At 39.0% G+C, this 20,810-nt stretch overlaps 1 protein-coding gene across 1 annotated transcript; it reads left to right on the top strand.

Moving 5' to 3' along the window:
* The first annotated feature begins 14,611 nt into the window (after positions 1-14,611).
* Positions 14,612-16,370, top strand: LOC135704847 (uncharacterized). The gene is made up of 2 exons (XM_065226357.1): positions 14,612-14,661; positions 14,828-16,370. The coding sequence occupies exons 1-2, from the start codon at positions 14,636-14,638 to the stop codon at positions 15,798-15,800; spliced, it is 999 nt and encodes a 332-aa protein (XP_065082429.1). The 5' UTR covers positions 14,612-14,635; the 3' UTR covers positions 15,801-16,370.
* Positions 16,371-20,810: the final 4,440 nt, after the last annotated feature.

Below are 20,810 nucleotides of genomic sequence, written 5' to 3'. Positions count from 1 at the left end.
TTGAGATTTCTGTTCTTCCCATGTTGCCAATTTGTTTATTTCATTATCATTCTTCTTCTTCTTCGCATTTCAAGTTCATTGCTTATCGCATATTAACTTGTTGCGTACTCTCAACTTAGTTTCTACATGCACTTCCACAGTTATTAATTGAGAGCTTTCGATGCCTGTGCTATTTTTGCATTGTTATAATTGTGGCAAGTACAATCATACTCTATGCCCAGGGAGTCGAGAAATTTTCCAATCCGAAAAATTCCTAGACCCAACCGAGAATCGAACCCAGTCACCTCCTGCGTAGTCTTGCTTGTAGCTGCGCCTTTACCGTCTGACCTAAGGGAGGCCCCAGTTTTTGGCCCTTGTGGTCCTCTTATTAGCCCTATCTTAAATTTCTTACATTTTCATTCTTTTCTGAGTTTATTTCGATACAAGGTTGGAACATATTTTTACCACATATCTACGCATACCATGCAAATATATTTCTATTTTGATTTCGGCCATAAGCTGGTGCACTAGTGAAAAAACTGGCTCACTTACCCTACTTGTTGTTTTTTATTTAAATGATTTTAAATTCAATGCGGTCCTTGCAATTCTATGAAACCATAATCCATCGTTGAGAATTATTAGATTGGATCTATTGGAAATGGATGGAAATTGGTTGAAATCGACAGTAATGTTTTGGTATACCATCAAATTATATAAATTTTATTCTTCAAATAATTCCTGAGGGGTGAAAAAATTGATCCAATGTTCCATGGATAACTACAATGCCTTCTTCTTGTTTATTTATGAAACAATCAGTAATCTAGCACAGGTTGTCCCAAATAGTAGAACTGCTTAAAATAATAAGGAGTTAATGATAATCTCTTAACAATTCAAATGACCTTGGCATAAAAGGGAAAATAATTTCATTTGATAAAAATAAGACAATTCAGTCACGCCATTTTTACAGTTCACACTGGAATTGTGACGTTTCAGATGTTGGTTTCAATAACATGGCGGCATGTCACCCAGGTGGTGATAGCTGACCACGTTTTGCGTCCATTGCAGCAATGGAAGCGCTCTGACCCCCGTTTGCGTAACTGCCATATAATGAAACCACTGGAGGCAGCTCCAGTTCTGATGTATGAGGCTTTTTGGATAGCAGAAGATAAAGTGTTTATTGTGGTGTAACTTTTGACTATAGTTTTAAGATGTATTGTATAGTGACCAAGAATCCTCGGCTCTGTACAGTTAATTCGTTTGAGCCTTATCAAATAAACTAATAAACAACAGGGTTTTATGAATGTTGTTTTACAGTAGCTTTGTAGTATTTATGAAGGTGTCCGAAATTGGTTGATTTCCTTTATTTATGAGATTTTCAACCTCAACCACAGGCTGGTTCATCTCCGGGTCCGGTGTCTGAAATATGAATCAGAACGGTACATGCAGTGTACATGCCGCCGGCAAACATACAGCTTCAAAGATTAATGTGTTAACTACTCATTTTTCTTGAGGAGGGAACGGCGGTGAGCAATTTTTGAAAAGGGCTGCATGGAATGTAAAAGGTTTAAAACCACTGCTATAGATTGACATATAAAATTGGATAAGGATCGTTATTTATGTTTTAGGAAATAAAATGTCTCAGTTCCTCCACTACTGGCTCATCCACCGTAATTGAAGGATCTCCTTTTCTTTTCTTTTTTTATGAATTTGAAGAGAACAAATTGTTTATAGCTTATTTTTGATACAGTCCTAATCAGAGTTATCACGCATGGCCGTAGAATTTCGTCTTGTTGAGAAAAGATTAGAAACGCAATTGCTGGCTGCTTATTAAGCCAAGATAAGCGACCTATAGGGAAAACTTTAAAGATTATAAAAAGTTTTGGGGGCTCTATATAAAAGTTCCAGTCGAGCAGGGAAAAGGAAGTAAAGGAAGGAAAGAGGTCTAACTGAATGAATCAATTCCAGACGCCACCCGGAGCAAATGAATTAATTAGCCCGTCTCGGATCTCTGCCCAGGAGCACCTGAAATTATTCATTCACAAACCCGAACGAGACAAACACTTCACAAACTATGGGTCCATGTTCCTTGCGGCGACGACATGTCCTTCGATCGGCAGTCATGTTTGGTCAAAAGTGTGAAAGCGTGTAGCTACCGTAAACGTTGACTCCGGTGCGGGTGCACATATGGCCGAAAACCCGCTAACTAGGGAGCTTCGTCGGAGGTCTCCAGCCTTTTTCATCCCAGTGTGTGGTGTGTCGTTGTTATCTTAATTTTTATCTCCCAGAGCGCGCCACGATGCTCGATCTCAATTACGGGAAGATTCGCTCGATCGGAGCCGTCCATGACTACCCGAGCAAAGCTGAAGATCAAATTGAAATCAAAATTTGCTGTTATGATGTAACTTATTTTGAAAACTCCAGTTGATCTCATTTTGGTTGACTTAACGGTTAACACAGCAAAAATGAGAGCAAAATTTTACACTGTTGAAGCAAACGGAAAACTAATCCTGCTGTCAATGAAATCAATTTGATTACTGATTTTGCATGCATAATGTTTAACTGAATACGGGCCTAGAGTAAATGGTTACCATTCATGTTTCTCAAGCTGAAAGACTTAGGCTCCAATCTCACCGCGGGCAAGTCACGAATGACCTAAAATGTGTTAAACAAATCAGATAAACGATAATCATTAGTTCAACGACAAATGAATTTCAATTAAATTTTAAACAAGACGTAAACAGCAGAACTTCAAGTTAAGTTGCTTTCATTTAAAACGTCTTGACTGCATAATGAAAGCACAATATGATATCAGACTTATGTTACAACATTTGAAATCAAAATGAGTTTTCATTATGATAGGAACTGCACACTTTAATATCGATTTGCTTTCATTTTGTTAACCGACTTTGCTCGGGTAACGTATCGTTTTAGTTTAAGAAAAAAGTACTACTGATAAGTCTGAGAACACAAATTGTGAAACTCTTAGAGACATGCAATCTATGGATGCCCATTAGCGGAAGGCGTAATTTAGAAGCAAACAGCGACAATGGAAGCAGCAGAGAAATGTATGACCGTCGTCTTCGTCGATCGATCCTGCCAAAGGCCACCGTATGCTAATGAATTGGAGGTGAACATGCAAGCGCAGCTCACTGCTCGGTGCTGATGGTGTCCAAGATTTCGCGAGATGTGTGGCATAATTGATTGAAACGAAACAATTTAGCACATCCTCTTGCGATTAGAGGCACTCGAGGAAGGGTAGCGTGTTAAAGTAAATGGTACCTGAGAGAATGTGATTTTATACCAAGTATTGTGAGGGGTTTGAAGTTGATGGTTAGCGATTTTTATAAAGATGCAATTCAGGATTCAAAAACGCAATTCAGCACATTGTGATCAGTGCTGTCATGGAAAATTATGAGCCGGTTACTCACTGATATTTTTCATATGTGCGCCCGACCGTCTTAACTCCTGCGCCCTCTTTAAGGAGCCACCATAATTGTAATTTGGAAATTTACGCACAACTTAGATCCCTTTAACTAATACTAGTGGGATGTAAGATCTACCACCGATTCCTAGTCCTGACCAGGGTTGCGTCCACTCACTTGCTATAAAAAAATATTTTTCGGAATTATGCAATCATTAGATGTTATAATGCTATGTTGCACTTGTAAGTAACAGGAAGAGGGTGTAATGTATGTGTTTGACTCATAAAACCTGCCAATTTCGCTTTGAGCGCGTCACAATCAGCGATCCTATGATTCGTGAGCGTTCACTCAGAGTGAGCGCTCACGAGTCGTAAAATCGCTGATTGTGACGCACTGAAAGCAATATTGACAAATTTTATGTGTCAAACATATACTTCATGACCTCTTCTTGTAACTTACAAGTACTAATTAGCATTATAATATTTCATGATTACATAATTCAGAAAAGCATTTTTTTATAGCAAGTGAGTGGAAGTAACCCTGGTCCTGACTACTTCAAACTAGGGGAACAGGATTTTTCAGTAATCCAAGGAACACATCTTAGTCCTTGTTACTTTTTAAGCCTTGTTGATAGTGACAAGACTCGACTTTGTCCACTGAGGATGATCTTGAAATAAGGAAAAAATTAGTTAGTTAGTCTTCATCTATGTGATTTATAATCTTCTATTCGTTGTTCCCTAGATTGAAGTGGTTAATACTAGGGTTCTTATGCATGGTCATGTTCATTATCATTCCTTAATTTTGTTGCTAAGGAATCCATTTTTGAATTTGCAAAGGGGCGCGCCTTTGGAGGTTGTTTCAACACTCCGAAGGGTATGAATAGCGGGACCTTTCAATTAGAGTTGGATCCTTGCGCTAAATGCGAGAATGACAACTGTTAAAAAAAATCGAATACTTCACCATTTCTCAATAGCGATGGAGTAATACATTAAAACTAAGGACACGGGATATACTACAATAGAACAAATTACTGGTCTCAGTGGTGTTAGGTCTCGAACAGAAAAAAAAAAACTAGTGTACGGGTAAAACTTGTCTGCAATCAGCTCGCCATAACACTTAAAAATACTAACTTAAACTCTACGCCCAAGCAAGATTGCAAGTTTTATCAAGATTGTAAAGCATTCTTCAAGACCAAATCATGATCTATAAGCATATGATAAAACCATTTTTTTTTGCGATGTTTTATGGCTGACGTTGAGGTCTTTGGATTTGGCTTTTCTCAAAAGATAAATATAGGCCATCTTTCGATCAGCGCAAAATATTATATGATCCTAATCTAACACTATCCCTGCATTGAAACGTTAGCGATGATAAAACTGTAATCTGCTTTTTTCTTGAAGACTGAAAATGCCGAAGCAAAATCATGATTTTTAAAATGTCCCCGAAGTCTAGACTGTTTTGAGATTTTTTATGCTTCCCTGAAGTTAATGGAACTATTCTAAAGATCTCTTATAATCCATAAAATTCTCAAGACTTCAATGAAATTCTCAGAACGTTTTAAAAGTTTCCACAATTTTCCTGAAGTTAATTGAACTTTCTCGAAATACTTCGGACTATGCTCAAGCTCCCGCAATTTAACAGAAGCTTCTTATAATACTTCCTTTAACCACATGGAACTTCCATTAAAATCTCTAAAATTCCCTGAACATCTCTTGACTTGCCTGGAGTTTCGTTCCTTCATGAAGTTTCCTTAATTTTCATGAATTTACCCGAACTTCTCTTACACACTTAGATTTTTTTGCCGAGATGGGCACCACCGAGCAGCTCGGCATTTTATTTGCTGGAAATTCAACAAAAAATATGTTTGTTAGCTGAGATCTCGGCAAAATTCCCGTTTGTTAGCTGAATCTCGGCAAGTTTTTCACTGAGATCCAGTAAAATAAAATGCCGAGCTGCTCGGTGGTGCCCATCTCGGCGAAAAAATCTAAGTGTGTACATTCGAACAATTTTCCTGATATGGCAGGAACTTTTCTAAAGACCTCACAGTTTTCCAAAAACTTTTTGGAGCATTTCTGATATTTTCGGAATATTGTAAACTTTCTCGGCACTTTTTAACATCCCTGACCAAAATCAAATTATAGTGCACTGGACTGAAATTCACGGTACTTCTTATAGTTTTTTTTTTCAAAAATTTCCTGAAGCTCATGGTGCTGTTCTGGATTCATAGCATTTAAAATTTAGATCTTAGTACCATTTAGTATCCTCTTTCAAACACCACGGGACCTTTTGGTCTTAGAGTTACCTCTATGGGTATACTGCCAACAACGTGCAAGTCGTACCCAAGGACAAAAACCCTAAAAACTCGCCGAACCCAATTGAAAAATATTGGGCAATCGTTAAGGGGAACTACAAGAAAACTCAAAAAACAGGTGGACATGTGAAACAGTTCAAAGAAAATTGACGTTCAGCTTCAAATAGGGTTGATACAGCAGCGGTAAAAAATCTGATGGAAGGTGTGAAACGTAAAGCCCGACAGTCGGAAGCATAATCAAATAATTTTAATGTATTTTGTAGTCATTGAACTTCAAAAAGAAATTAAATTTGATCATTTATACAATAACATAATCTGTGTGCACTTTAATCGTGATTGACCAATTTTTGGCCGTTCAACCGTTTAATTTTTATTTTAACTTTCCAATGCTAAATACTGTTCATTTCGCGTAAAAAATGACTTCAGTAAGGAAAGTACACTAATACCAACCGGTTGGAAACTAACGATTTTAAATTGGCTCACTACTTGACTAGCCTATTGGTCCCAAGTACATCTATAAGCGTTCCCCATTCTAATCGAAATTCTAGTACTACACTATGTTTGTTTTGATTCGCTATGAATGTTTGACAGATAAAATGAGGGGTTCGTGGATTTCCTATGTTTCAAGAGGTGCATCGATTAGCCTGAGACCGAAGAAAGTAGCAGAGCTAAGCCAAAAAGTTGAGCACGTTTCTTCGGGACCTTCTGGTCTTAGAGTTACCTCTATGCTAATACGATAGAGGTAACTCTAAGACTAGAAGGTCCCGAAGAAACGTGATTAACTTTTTGGGTCCTCGAAACATAGGAAAATCCACGAACCCCTCATTTTATCTGTCAAACTTCCATAGCGAACCAAAACAAACATAGTTTAGTACTAGAATTTCAACTAGAATGAAGTACGTTAATCGATTTGCTTGAAACCAATAGGCTAGTCAAGTAGTGAGCCAATTTAAAATCGTTAGTTTCCACCGGTTGCTAATACTATCATATAAGCATAGACATAGAAGAACGCTTCTTTACGAATCGGAGAAGACTCGTTTGTTTTCAGTAGAGGTAGGTTTGATAGATGTCAAGTTGTCGAGAAGTTTTTGCAAATTTATTGTCAATTTTTCGCTTAGCTCATACAGCGTAAACCCTTGTGGATAATTATCCACGTTTTGCTGAAGTAGTTCATGGGTTGTTTAGTCCAGGCTGTTCTTTAATAGCACTTTCTAGTTTCTGCTGGAGAGTAAGGTTCTCCTGTTGCATCGATGAATTGATTGAGTTAAATGCTTCGTCTGTCCTCTCATGTTCTACCGTCTTAAGCAACCAATCGGCTTCTTTCAAAAACTTCATTATTTGCGACCTAAAGCACGTTGGCATACACTGGTTGAGCACAAGTGTTTATTTTTCAAAAATTTAATCGTTCTCAATCAAAATGAAGATCGATGTGTGGGACCTATAGGTGAGGCAGAAGGAAACTAGTCGACTCTTTCGTTCTCCTGGTGTTCTTGTGCATGATCCAGAGTGACGTCACAACGGTTCACGCAAAAGAACACCGGGAGAATGAAAGAGTCGACTAGTTTCCTTCTGCCTCACCTATAGGTCTCGCACATCGAATGAAGAGCACCGTTAATAGACTTCTCTGACGTTTGTGAATTGCACAAGTATTAGTGCAGATCTTTGGGTAAATTCAAAGGTTTTCTTGCACTAATACTTACAATTTACCCAAAATTTCGCACTAATACTTGTGCATTTTGAAAAAGTCAGAAATGTCTATGGACATATCTGATTAAATGTCAAAGAATGAGAGAGATGCATATAAAACCCATGCACATGAATAAAAAAGCTCGACGAACATTTCAAAAGCTCAAATGTGACGGATAATTCCTGGGTTGAAGTTTCCTTTCGTTCTAACACCATTGCATATAAGTAGGAAGTAAAAGTTCTTTCATTTAAAAGCGACTAATGAAAATACGACTAATTTAAAGTTAGTTCTTTATACGAGAATAATTCAAGGATTACCTCTCACCCCATCAGGCCTGGGTTCAATCCTAGTCGGCGCCACCGGGATGTTCTGAGGCATAACATCTCTGATCACGCCTTCATTCGGTAGGGAAGTAAAAACGGTGGTCCCCGGTTCATGAGTTGATGGCTCGATAGGGTTAAGGTGTGGGAGCTGCCTCCCTGGCGTCGGTAGCATTGGTGCTCAGCACGGAAAACAAGATCAACGGAACACAAATCATGGAAAAAAATAATTCTACGATTTCCGATCCCGAGATTTAAAAAAATATTTCCCAGAATTCGGGAAACCCGGGAAATTAAACAATCCCGGGATTTTTCATCGTGGAACATCCCGGAAGGAATCTCTAGTTACTAAATTTGCCTTGAAGCTGATGATATGCCCATAATTTTACCGAAATTCCCTTATTATCCCGCAGTATGTTCATGCCACTTACCCGGAATCCTCGGTACTTTATGCATTCCTCGGAACTTCTTCCTACAATTTTTGTGAACCCTTTTGAAGATCTCCAATATTTCCTGAAGTTCGCACTGCTCTTTTGATGATGTTCTTGGATTTGCCCTGAAATTAAATTAAATTGCAGACAGATCTCTAATCTTCCAAACATTTCCTGAATATTGAGTGAAATTATTCAAAAGTTCTCTAAACTTCCCTGATGTTCTCAGTAATTTTTGAAACTCCTAGCTTCTGATTTTGTGAATTCAATGAAACTTCTTTAAGGTTCTTGAAATTTAACTGGAGTTCTCGGAACTTAACCTAAAATATCCGCAATTTTCCTGAAAATCGTAGCCTAACTTCTAACAACTGCTCCAAGCTGTTCTTCCTGTGAGATCTTTTAACTCAACATATGATTTAGTAATTCCTTTTGAGTTTCTGAAATTTTCCTAGAATTAATGGGACTGCCCTGAAGCGCTTAGACGTGCACTGAATTTCGTTAAATTTTCGTGAAATCTATCGAACTGCCCTGAAGCTACCAGACAACTTGTCCGTTGTTCTAGATGTTCTTGAAGTTTTCTTAAGTACCCTGAACCTTAATTTTAGTTCATTCCTGAAGCTAATTCAACTGCTCTGTAGTTTTCGGGATTTATCTTTAAAGATCTCAAAATTCTGAACTTCTCTACAGTTCTCGGAACATACCTGAACCGGAAGTTTTTTTTTTAATTGCTCTAAATAGGGGAAATGCAGGTATTGTCGGCCTAAGTGTTCCTAATTTGGGCCAATACATGAATGCAGCAATCGACTAAAATTTCAATAGCAACCAAAAATATCCATTAACAACGTCCCAACAACGCGTTCATCTAGATAAATAGATAAATATATATCTATTTCTCTAGACATCTAGAGAAATAGCAGATTTTTAGCGTTGGGCCCAATCTTAGATCCATAGGCCAACATTAGAGACATTTCCCCTATTTCGGATATTCCCTAAACTATGCATAAAAGCATACCTGTCCCTTCTGGCAAAACAGCAAGCCGAGATGAATGATGTTGATAATTTATTCCATCCTAGATGGGACAACCTTGTGTTGGTATTTTCCCGATATTTAACTTTTAGTGCACAATATATACTAATGGATAAATAATTGCTGACAAAAGTTCATATGCAACTGTTATGCTTTTATGGGCAGTGAAGTTCTTGGAACATCCCTGAAGTTTTCAAAATTGCTCCCTAATTTTTCCTGGGCTTCCCTAAATTTCTCAGAACTTTTTTTAAAATTCTTGCCGTGAAATAAATAAAACGGTCCTGAAGTTTAGATTTTAAAACTCCATTGAAAACAGACAATTAAGGATAACACATTCACAAGCTGAACATATTTTTGAATGTTTGGATTGTGTTTTCTTATGTAATTTATCCGGTATTTTTTTTTTTCAAGCGTCTTTTTATCACTAGAGGTAAAACAATATTCTTTATTTTTATAATGCGTTTATTTTTCCAGGCTCATTTATTGTAGCTTTGCGGAGCCGTTACTTATTGTTGAAATCAAAAAATTACTCAAAACTAACGTTAGTAAAGCGGGGCCGATTACTCGCGGCTATCTCGAGGTTAGGAGTAACAAATTTCAACAAACGGATGGCAGGGTAGGGATTGAGAACACAAGGTTTGGATAGAAATGTGCTCTTGATCTCAAACTAAGCGGCATACTGATGAAAAAGGCAAACATGGGCAGCTAACAACTTGGGAGAACACAAGATGACACTAACTACTAAATTGACCCAATGATTGGACGTGATTGACTCAAATTGGACACCGGGACGCACGCCTGCCATATGTGTTATGGAAGCCCCTAATTCATCTATCACAGTCGAGTTATTCCTGCCAGCGACCTGCAGTCGTCCCTGTCATGTATTTGGATTTGAAGAAGGGGTCTTCCAAAACCCTATCTCAGGCAAGTACGACATTATTTCGAACAATCCACTTCCTGAAATGTATTATGCCTACAGCCGATCATTTCCGATAAAACCACAACCTGCTTTATTCAACTCGACACTCGGACGCACACTTGCAACTAGCCTTGTGGAAGCCCCTGATCCTATCATCGCAGTCGAGCCTATGCTGCCAGCGTTCAACAGTCGTCCCAGCCCTGCGTTTGAGTTAGGAGAGGGGGTCTTCCAAACTCCAACTGTAGGCAAGTACAATCAGCAAGCAACAACTGCTCTGTCTGAAAAATTATTGGTTTCCAGAGTGCCATTGTATATGTCTGCTCCTCGACAATTGTGGTCGGAAGATGACATTAATAGTATACCAGCCCCACCATACCAGAAGCCGAGACGCTCCACAGAAAATTTACCGGAAGAAGCATCCAGATCCTCTGATCTAGTCCTGCCGAAGATTGACGACTTACACCATTATGATGAATCAACTTCTGTTTGTTTACTGGGACGCACTGCCGTTGGCATCATGGAAGCCTCCGCCCCCCGCCACAGTCGAGCCATTCCCGCCAGCAACCTGCAGCCGTCCTGGCCCTGTGTGCGGGCTTGGTGAAGGGGTCTTCCAACCACTCGTTTACGGCAAGTATGAACTCGTTCATGTGAATTCAACTGTTGATCTGCCACTTGGTTTAAGTTCATCTTCGCTTATGGCCACCACTTCGAGCCTTTCTACACCAGGTGATCTTTCGTTGCCTGATATTTGGGTTAAGATCAGCCTCACTTCGCGGAACATCCTCATTGGAGCGGTGTATATTCCCCCTGAACGTCGACATGACTGCAGCACAATGCAGCTTGATCTGGATGCTACAGAATTTGCATCGTCCATGGCTGATATAACGGATGTGCTTTTTCTGCTTGGTGATTTTACTCAGCCTGGGCTTAGCTGGTCACCCTCAGGCCAGGGTTATGCGTTTCCAGATCCGATTACATCTTCAACTACTCCTGCCAGCCGCTTGCTTGTTGACGGCACGGCTTTTCATGGACTGAGCCAGATAAACCTTGTTCCCAATTTCCAGTCTCGTTTTCTTGACTTGGGTTTTGTTAGCGAAAGTGCACTTCTGGACTGTGTCGTCGCTGAAGCGCCTGATGTCATCGTTCCTCTTGACGATTTCCACCCTGTTTTGGATATATCTATCGCGAACGGATCTCAAATTCGTTTTGATGAAACCATGACTGCCACTCGGCTCAATTCCCGGAAGACCGATTTCCGTTTGCTGAGGCGTTCCTTGTCCCGGATCAACTGGAACGTGTTGAATGGCCTTGATATCGATACAGCAGCCGCTCGCTATAATAGCCTTTTGCGCGACTGTGTTTGTGCTTCAGTACCGAAGTGCCTACCTCCAAGTCAATTACCAGCAATGATTATCGCCACTACAACAAGCTTCTTTACAAGAGGTATGTAATTCGTACTCAACATAATCTGCAATGCCACCTCAAGGGATTCTGGTCGTTTGTGAATACGATGAGGAAGGAAACTGGGCTGCTGTCAAAAATGTTTTAGGCAACTGACGTAGCATTGACAACTGAGGACAAATGCAGCCTATTTGCTAGGCACTTCTTAAGCGTCTTCTCGAATGACTCCCCATCGCAAGCAGAAATTGAGCAAGCCGTCCGTGATGTGCCAACCGACGTCGTAAACATGGGTGTTTTTGTCGTAGATGTACAAATGGTTCTCTCTGTGATGAGTAAAAACAAATCATCATTTTCACCAGGTCCGAGTGTTATTCCATCTGCTGTCCTAAAAAAAAATGCTCCGATATCATAGCTGCTCCGTTGTCCTTGCTCTTCAACCTGTCACTTCGTGAACAGAAATTTCCCGCACTATGGAAACGCTCCCGCACCATGGAAACTAGGTTCCCTGTTTTCAAGAAAGGAGACAAACGCAATGTGGAAAACTACCGTGGGATTACCTCGCTTGGGGTTGAATCTAAGTTATTTGAGTCGCTAATAAATGAGAGATTTTTTGCTTCCTGCAAGCATTACATAAGTACATGTCAACATGGTTTCTTTCCTGGCCGCTCCGTGGAAACTAATCTCGTCAGCTTTACGTCGTTCTGTATGGAAAATGTATGCAAGAAACTTCAAGTGGATGCCATCTACACTGATCTTAAAGCTGCGTTTGATAGAATTGTGCACGACGTTCTGCTAGCAAAGCTTGAAAAAATTGGATGTTCTGTTTCCTTCTGCAGCTGGCTTAGATCGTACCTCGTACAACGTGAAGTTACTGTATGCATCGGAAACTACTCATCGTACTGTTTCTCGAACAGATCAGGAGATCAGATTCCACAGGGTAGCACTTTGGGGCCACTGCTCTTCTCTTTATTTGTGAACGATGTAACGTTTATTCTACTACGTGGAGGTAAATTGTTTTTTGCCGATGACTTGAAGATTTATCTAGTCGTTCGAGGCTATGCCGACTGTTTAGAACTACAAAACCTTCTTGAAATCTTTAATGATTGGTCTGAACGTAATTTTATGGTCCTGTGCGTCTCAAAGTGCTGCGTAATTAGTTTCCGTCGAACTAGGACTGCCATTTTGTTTAATTATAACGTTGCTGGGACTGCAGTTCAACGTGTCGATCACGTTAAAGACCTCGGTGTCATGTTGGATGAAAAGCTCACATACACTTCTCAACCACGATCGACAAAGCTAATCGTCAGCTTGGATTCATGTTCAAGATATCTAAGAAATTTCGTGATCCTCTGTGTTTTAAAGCCCTTTACTGTTCATTGGTACGCTCACTACTGGAATTCGCGTGTGTTGTCTGGAATCCCTACCAAGCAGTATGGAGTGGACGATTCGAAGCTGTTCAACGCAAATTCGTCAGATACGCATTGCGCTATCTTCCATGAAGTGACCCGCTGAATTTACCACCGTATGCTGACCGCTGTCGTTTATTGGGCTTGGATACTCTTGCTAAGCGACGAAAATATCGCAGGTCTTCTTCGTTGCTAAAGTTTTGCTCGCAGAATATGATTTCCTTAGTTACTGGCCAAAATTAATCTATATGCTCCTGCCCGAACACTCCGTCCGAGAACCTTGCTACATGAAGTAGTACATGCAACCAACTATGCTGCAAACAGTTCCTTTGTCGCCATGATTCATCAATCCAACGAAGCCTCTGACCTATTTGACTTTGACATCAATGCCTCCAGGTTTCGTCATCGTTTGCTGTCGGCCAATTTTTAATTTTTAACGAGTGACTACATTTAGATTTAAGTGTTTCATTGAGACTATCAAGTCAGATGGACTATAATAATAATAATAATAATAATAATAATAATAATAATAATAATAATAATAATAATAAAATAAAATATGAAGTTAAATCCTCAGATCAATCCGTTTTAAAAACACATAAATTAAATTCAAATAGTCGAGATCTCGGCTAGCCAAGACATCTCTAACGGGTATCGCAGGTGTTTTTCCTCGGGCCCTGAGGGATGTTGATAACTCGGATCTGGCAACACAGTGTAGGGTACATGACCAAAAAACATGCTCGATATCGTAATAACCACTGCCACACGCACTTAAATTGCTTCCTGAGAGCCCAGTTCGATAGAAGTGCGAGTCTAACGAACAGTGATTTGACATTAGCCTTGACATAACGCGTATAAAGTCGCGGCTCATGTCCAACCCTTTGAACCATGGTTTGTTTGACACCTGTGGGAGAAAAGAATGTAACCATCGTCCCTAATCACCATCATTCCATTTTTGTTGCCAACTGATGAGGACTTGCTGACGAGTAATGGAGAAAAATTCGTTGAAGGCAATTTGTCGCTCAAAAACATTTGTTTATTACCTTTTAATATTTTGTTTCCGCCTTTAAGGGTGCTAGATATACAATACAATAGATCTAACTACTAAGAGGCTGTTCGCAAACTACGTAGACAGTTTTTATTCTTGACCCCCCCCATCCCCTGCGTAGACAATTGTCCATACAATTTTTTTTAAATTGTATGGGCCGTGGATAATTGTCACCCCCCCCCCTAAACTGTCTACGTAGTTTATGAACAGCCCCTAAGTCTCCTACAATAGTAAAAAAGGACACTGATTGAATCTAATGCACAGTAATAAATCGGCGTGAAAAAATTCGCATTTTGGAGCACAGCTTTCATAAATAAAGCGTATTTTGATCGATATTTCTGCGCCCAGTTAGTTTCGATTTAAAAAAAACAATTCGGCTTTGGGAACTGACCTGTCATGGTCCTGATTGTGGTTATGAACTTTACTAAAAATATCAACTCCATATCCACAATTCACACAACCACACATTTAAAATAATACACATTTAAAAAAGATTTGTTCAATCCATCCCAAAGTAACTTCAAGCTTCTGAATCGCAAACCAAGATTACATATAAATCTCACTCATTATCAATTGCGCACACTAGTGAATGGAAAAAAAGTCAAAACAAGCTTCCTTCCACCTCTGATGATATGTTCTGAATCGTTAGTATGCTTGAGTCGCTGATAGAGGCAAACAGCAGTCATGGCGTTCACAACATTCCTTTTACTGTAAGTTATGTGTAGAAAATACGTTCAATCTACTTCATAATATTTTTTTATTTTTTTGGTTTTCGGGTTAGTAGTCTTTGATTGATTTGAACAAAACAAAATCGTTTGTTATAACACTTGATCCCTAGCCGAAAATCTAATAACCTTACTCATACGATAATTTCAGATCCCTTTTCCTTACAAATTTTCCACCTTCCGCTGTATCCCGAGCCGTACCCGATCACCGCCTTCGAAGCGAAGGAATGACTATTATCAGGCTAATAGACATCCCAGACGATTTCAACTTCCCCAACGCGACGGAACTGATCATTGAGGGTGTCACGGTAGGAGAATGGGATGTTTTTTCGATGTTTTCGCGGCTGAAAAACACAAAGTATCTTTCCCTAATCAATGGAACCATTCCGATCATCACATTCCGATCGAGCAAACTGCTATCTCTAACCGTGCTGCAAAGTGACCTGAGTTTATTCGAGGTTTGGCCCGAAAGGAATCCTACCCTGGCAACGCTACGGCTCACTAGAAATAGAATGGAGATATTTCCACCAAACATCAGGTTTCTAGTGGGGTTGACCTCATTGGATCTGTCACAAAATAAACTGCAACACGTTGATCTACGAGCACTAGAAAGTATGAAACAGCTGAAAAACCTAGACTTGTCGGTTAACAAAATCATCACGATCGATGCACCGGCAGCTTTGCGATTGAACAGATTGAAGAATCTTGCAGTGAGTTTCAATCTTTTGGAGCGCTTCGATGCATTCCCGGAGGCATTCCCGGTGCTGGATACAATCCGCTTGATGGGGAACAAATGGACCTGCGAGTGGGTTGACTTTGCTAGAAAGAGCATTATGGGAAGGAGAATTACTACCTTTGGAGTGGATTACGGCTGTAGCGAGTATCGCCAGGGAGGACTGTGCTGCTATGGGGATCTAAAGCCAGTAAGCACCACTGAAGCAACTTTGCTGAAGGAAGGACCACTATTGAAAGAGGTTCAAGGGTTGGTCAATGACATTGCTGAGAACCCGATGAAAACTTACGGCGGCCAGTCAGTGCTGGAACTGCTCACCCGCAATGTAGGAGGGCGGAATGATAAAATACTGGTTGGTGTTAAACTAGATGAAGTGAAGATTTTCTTTTGAGGAGGATCGATTGGCGGTTAAACAGATAGGGAAAGTTTACAAGTAGTTCTTAGTATTTAGCGGTACAACTAATGGGTAAGACGGGATAAGATTCACCCTCCGCGACAAGATGACTTGCAGTTTTGCTTAGTTCAGACATTGAACTAGCAATCTTCCATAACAGATCCTCAAAAAAGTGGTAAAAAATATATTTTAAAAGTCAAAAAGTCATTTTGCCCCGCAGTCAACCTTAACCCATTTTACACTACTTATAATCTAATGATACCTTTATGTAGCGAGGATTTAGGATAACAGGAGAGAAATATCAAAGTAAGTTTCTTTGGCAGCCTATACGCTGTTTCAAAGCTACCCAAAATTGGGTAGAATCCTCCCAGTTCGGTCTAAACTGAACCTACACACGAGGGGCAATTCACTGCTCTCGAGACGGAATCGAAAATACGTGAATAAAACATACACAAAAATTCATCATTACTCGTCATTGCTCAAACAAATGCAAACAAATACAAAATTCGGAAAAAATACACAAATCTTCGACGAATAATAAAAATACACGATAATTCGTCATTTGCACGAATAATTCTAAAATATGTACAATAAAAATGCTGAATTCCAACAAAATGCGTAAATTTATTATTTTGTATTTTAATCCGAGCTCGATCACATTACAATGCATTAATGTGTAGAGTTTTAAGAAAAGTGCCTTAAATCAATCATTATATAAAAAAACATTAATGAGTAGTTGTGACCCACAAATAAGTAACGATTATTTATTAATACGTAACAGAATTGGTAACAGATGCTTATTAATGCGTAAGGAATCCCAAAAAAACAAACTGTCTACGTAGTTAATGAACAGCCCTTAATGAGTTAATGAGTTAAGCCTCTATTCTTAAAAATGGGTGAAATTTCACTCAACCGTGGGTATTTTGAAGTTAGCGTGTGTTGTGCATTTGTCAAACAAAACGTCGACATTGTGAGTTTGATCCGTTTGATCCTCTGTTCGAGTGGTAAACATAAACACTGAAATGACAGAATACACTTATAACTGATTTTCAATACATTAATGCATAAAAATACATTTTTATTTTTCTAATACACATAAAATTACATTTATTCAAAAAGTGCAAAATAATACATTGTTACACAAAATACAAGTTCATTCGATAAAAAAATACTTAAATATGTTCATCAATACGTTGGCCTGAATCGAAAATACACAAATGAATCGCCCCTCGCCTACACACTTAATTTTGTTTGCCAACTCTCGGTCGATTTGAACAGCCGAGCTTCCGGCTAACATAATTTGTGGAGATCTCAGTAAAAGTGACGTTTGGTTGCTGAGTCTCGGAATATTTTTTTATTATTCTCAGCAAACAAACTTAATGTTTGCTGAGATCTCAATAAAATTTATTGCCGAGCACTTGGCTGTGCAAATCTCGGCAAATAATTGTCGAGCTGGCGAAAACAAAACTAAGTGTGTACCAAAAAAAAATGGGTTAAATATGTTAGGAGTTACAAGTTGACAAGAGGGTAACATCTCCATGAATCCGATCGATGATTTATTTTTCAACTTGTCACTCCTAACTTAGTTTACCAATTTTTGTGTGAGTTCATTTTTGACCAATCTGGATGAATTCTACCCAAATTTGGGAAGTTTTGAAACAGCCTGTACCTTAAGGCGGTTTCCAAAAGAGAGGATCTTGTATAAAAGGGGATTGGATTTAAAACAAACTGTCTTGGCAACCTAAGCCTAGATTATTTCTGGCAACACTGCCAACGCAATCTAAATAGGCGCTGCTCAATTGGCTCTGGCGTTGACAGTTCGTTTGGCTCCTCTCTTATACTAGACGCTCTCTAGTTTCCAGCAATGTATCAGTGAACAAAATAAGATAGGCATTGCGCGATTAACACGGTCTTTGACAAATGTTTTAGTTCAAACCCATCTAAACTCTCATTTTTTCTATACACCTCCTTGAGTTTAATATTATTTTATTAAATACAGAAGGACTAATAAAAGCATTTATTTGCTTTAATATTTAGAAAGTTGTTATTTGATTGTTCAATTTCTTGAAGGGTCCAAGTTTTGATATTTTTCATTATATTTTCTTAACAAAACATGTTACTTTTGGTGCACGGTATTAAATACAGGTCGTTTACAATCGATTATAATAGATAACTCTTTTCTGATAAAAAAAAAATCCATTTGGGACTCTCAGAGTTGGTTGGAAATGCTATCTAACATGAAGCTTTAGTGTGATAATGTATTAGCTAGAGAGAAATGTTTGAAGATAGTAGCACTGATCTGAGTCAGAGTCTGTGATAGTAGGTAGCTAGTTCCGCTAGAGTATGGCAGTATGAATTTTTTTTATATATTTATTAAGGAGACTTTCAGCCCTGGGCTGGGTCGTCTTCGAGAATGAAAATTGAATAGAAGTTGAAAATGAGCGAAGGGCCATTACTGCGACAGTAATAGTCAAACGCACACTTTTTTACCTAACTCATACATACTGAGTATTTGTATGAGCTAGGTAAATAAGCGAGCAATCGGCCCCCGTTTTACTAACGTTAGTTTTAAGTCATTTTGTTATCTAAACAATGAATATCAGCTCCGCAAAGCTATAGCAAATGAGCCTGGAAAAATTAACGCATTAAAAAAAAGGTAAATAAGTGTATGTTTGACTAGTACTGTCGCATTAATGGCCCTTCGCTCATTTTCAACTTCCATTCAATTTTCATACTGCCAAAATATTTGTAATATCACATCAAAGTGGATGCACTTCAATCGTGTCGAAAATACGGTTTTACTCCTTTTTTACTCCTTAAAAAAGGACAACATTACTCCTTCAAAAAGGACAACACTATCATTAATACAGTGCATGAACTGACATTACGCTGAATTTTTTTTATTTTTTCTTGCGATAAAAATTACATGAGGCTTTTGACATGATTGAAGTGCATCCTCTTGGATGTAATATTAAAATTTATTTTTTACTGTGTAGATAGCATTTCCAACCAACTCTGTAAATCGTAAACTTCACGTATGAAGTAATATAAAAACATTTTGCGTATGGGACTGTTATGATTTGATGGGCAGCATAGTGTCGTAATTTCTAGCCAGTTCAGAATTTGCAATGTCAATAGAAAACCACGTTTCTATGAATACGACATCGTCAACAGGATGGAAACTACCTGTTAAATCTGAAAAACCGGGAAGTAAGGGATTTTGTTCAGCAAACATATTTTGCGAAATGCACGAAACGAAATTTCACAAAAAATGCAACGAAAAAGCAAAAGTTAACTTTGATGGTGGAATTCTGCGAAATCGAACGAAATCTTTGTAATATTCTACGGATTTTTGACGTAGGACTACGTCTGTGGTTTATTTATGGGGGTACACATTGTGAAAACAAAAAATGGAACATGTAACGAAATTATGAAAGATTTTGAACGTTAATAAGTCAGCTGCCCCTGGACCAATTTCAATATTTTTGTCAACAATCGATCAGAAATAATTCTACGCATCGTATCCACCAATTACGTACATGCATATGTTGCGTCCCCAACACAATCATCAGAGAATCGTTTCTAGGCGAAACATGTCGATGTAGCAGTGCTCAACACTGTCATCAGAAAATCGCTAGTAGACGAAACAAGTCGAAGTGGCATTCGCCTCCGATCTTCGGGTGCGTGCGAATAAGGAGGATGCAATTGCGTAACATTTTGCACACTCATCGCCATATTCAGAACCACACGCCCCCAACGATCACACAAAATGCTCTCCACAGTTGTAATCTTGTAACCAACTTGGAAGCAGGGGTGCAAGTGATTTTGATCGATTCTCTTCATCGACTTTCTGATTCGTTAATAACTCGACGGCAAACACATTCATTGATACGTTTGTTGTTCTGGATGATAGAAGAGCATAGCAGAAATAGTGCGAAATAGGTTAGTGAAGCCATGGTCATCAAAAGAGGAAATCGATGAAGAGAATTGACTTTCACCCCTCTGCTTCTAAGCCCCTTAATTCAGTCGTAGTCATAGCAATGAGAACTAGCATCGCACCGCTTTTGGTTCTTGGGTTACACTTGCTGGTTGCAATTCTGCTGCTCAACATTTTCTTAGGATCACCAAAAAACATGAAATTACACAGTTCAGCTTCGAACCTGTTCGGATACGGTTGTGTATAAGTTTAGTTCTGTTTTGTGCGTGCGTTCGCTGATTTTGCCAGATTAGCGCTGGCACTCTGCCTCCCGGACGGTTATACGTGTGTGATTGGTGGTTTTCTCGCTCTGAGAAGTTTTGGAATCGAAAAAGAAAACGTGATGCATCATGTTTGCAGGCATCAGAAGAAATGTCGCTATCTACGTTGTTTGTTTTTTTCTTCGCTTGTGCTCCCGGTACAGAAATTTGTGGCGTCGCGTGTGATAGTTTTTGATTTCAGTTTGTTTACGCGTTGTATGATTTTGTGAGCGGTCGCTTCGTGTTCGCGTCATGGAGCAATCGACTACATTCGACCAGAGGATTGATCCCCGTAGGGCGGGTCTATGATCGGAGCTACTACACCAAGCGTGACATAGCTGCTTGCAAGGGATTCAGTTGGACTGATTTGGTGAGATTGTTCAATTTTTCTACTTTTGTCTATTTAAACTTAATTTCTATGAATGCGTATCGTTTGGAATCATTTGATTCGGATGAGACTCTTAACTTTTATTTGTTTACATTGTGTTTCAATTGGTATTCTTAAGAACTTCACAAAATAAGGTTTCAATATTTAAATTGAGCAGCTCGACTAGCCTGGTGGCTGCCACTTTTGCTTACTGAGTAGAAGACCGTCGGGGATCCACATTGTAAAGATTCCCTATTTTCAGCTTTTTTACAGGCTGGAGTTGTTGTTTGAACCATTTAGTTTATCAATTTAATTTATCTGTATAACAATTATTCACAAGCATCTTCCGAATTCAAGAATAGTTTGATGATGATAAATCTTCCTAATATTCACATTACAGTTAT

Source organism: Ochlerotatus camptorhynchus, unplaced genomic scaffold (assembly GCF_037179485.1).
Source record: "Ochlerotatus camptorhynchus isolate MF236.1 unplaced genomic scaffold, CSIRO-AGI_Acam_v1.1 ptg000249l, whole genome shotgun sequence".
NCBI lineage: Eukaryota > Metazoa > Arthropoda > Insecta > Diptera > Culicidae > Ochlerotatus > Ochlerotatus camptorhynchus.
The sequence above is the reverse complement of the archived record's forward strand: the minus strand, read 5'-3'. Positions and strand labels throughout refer to the sequence as shown.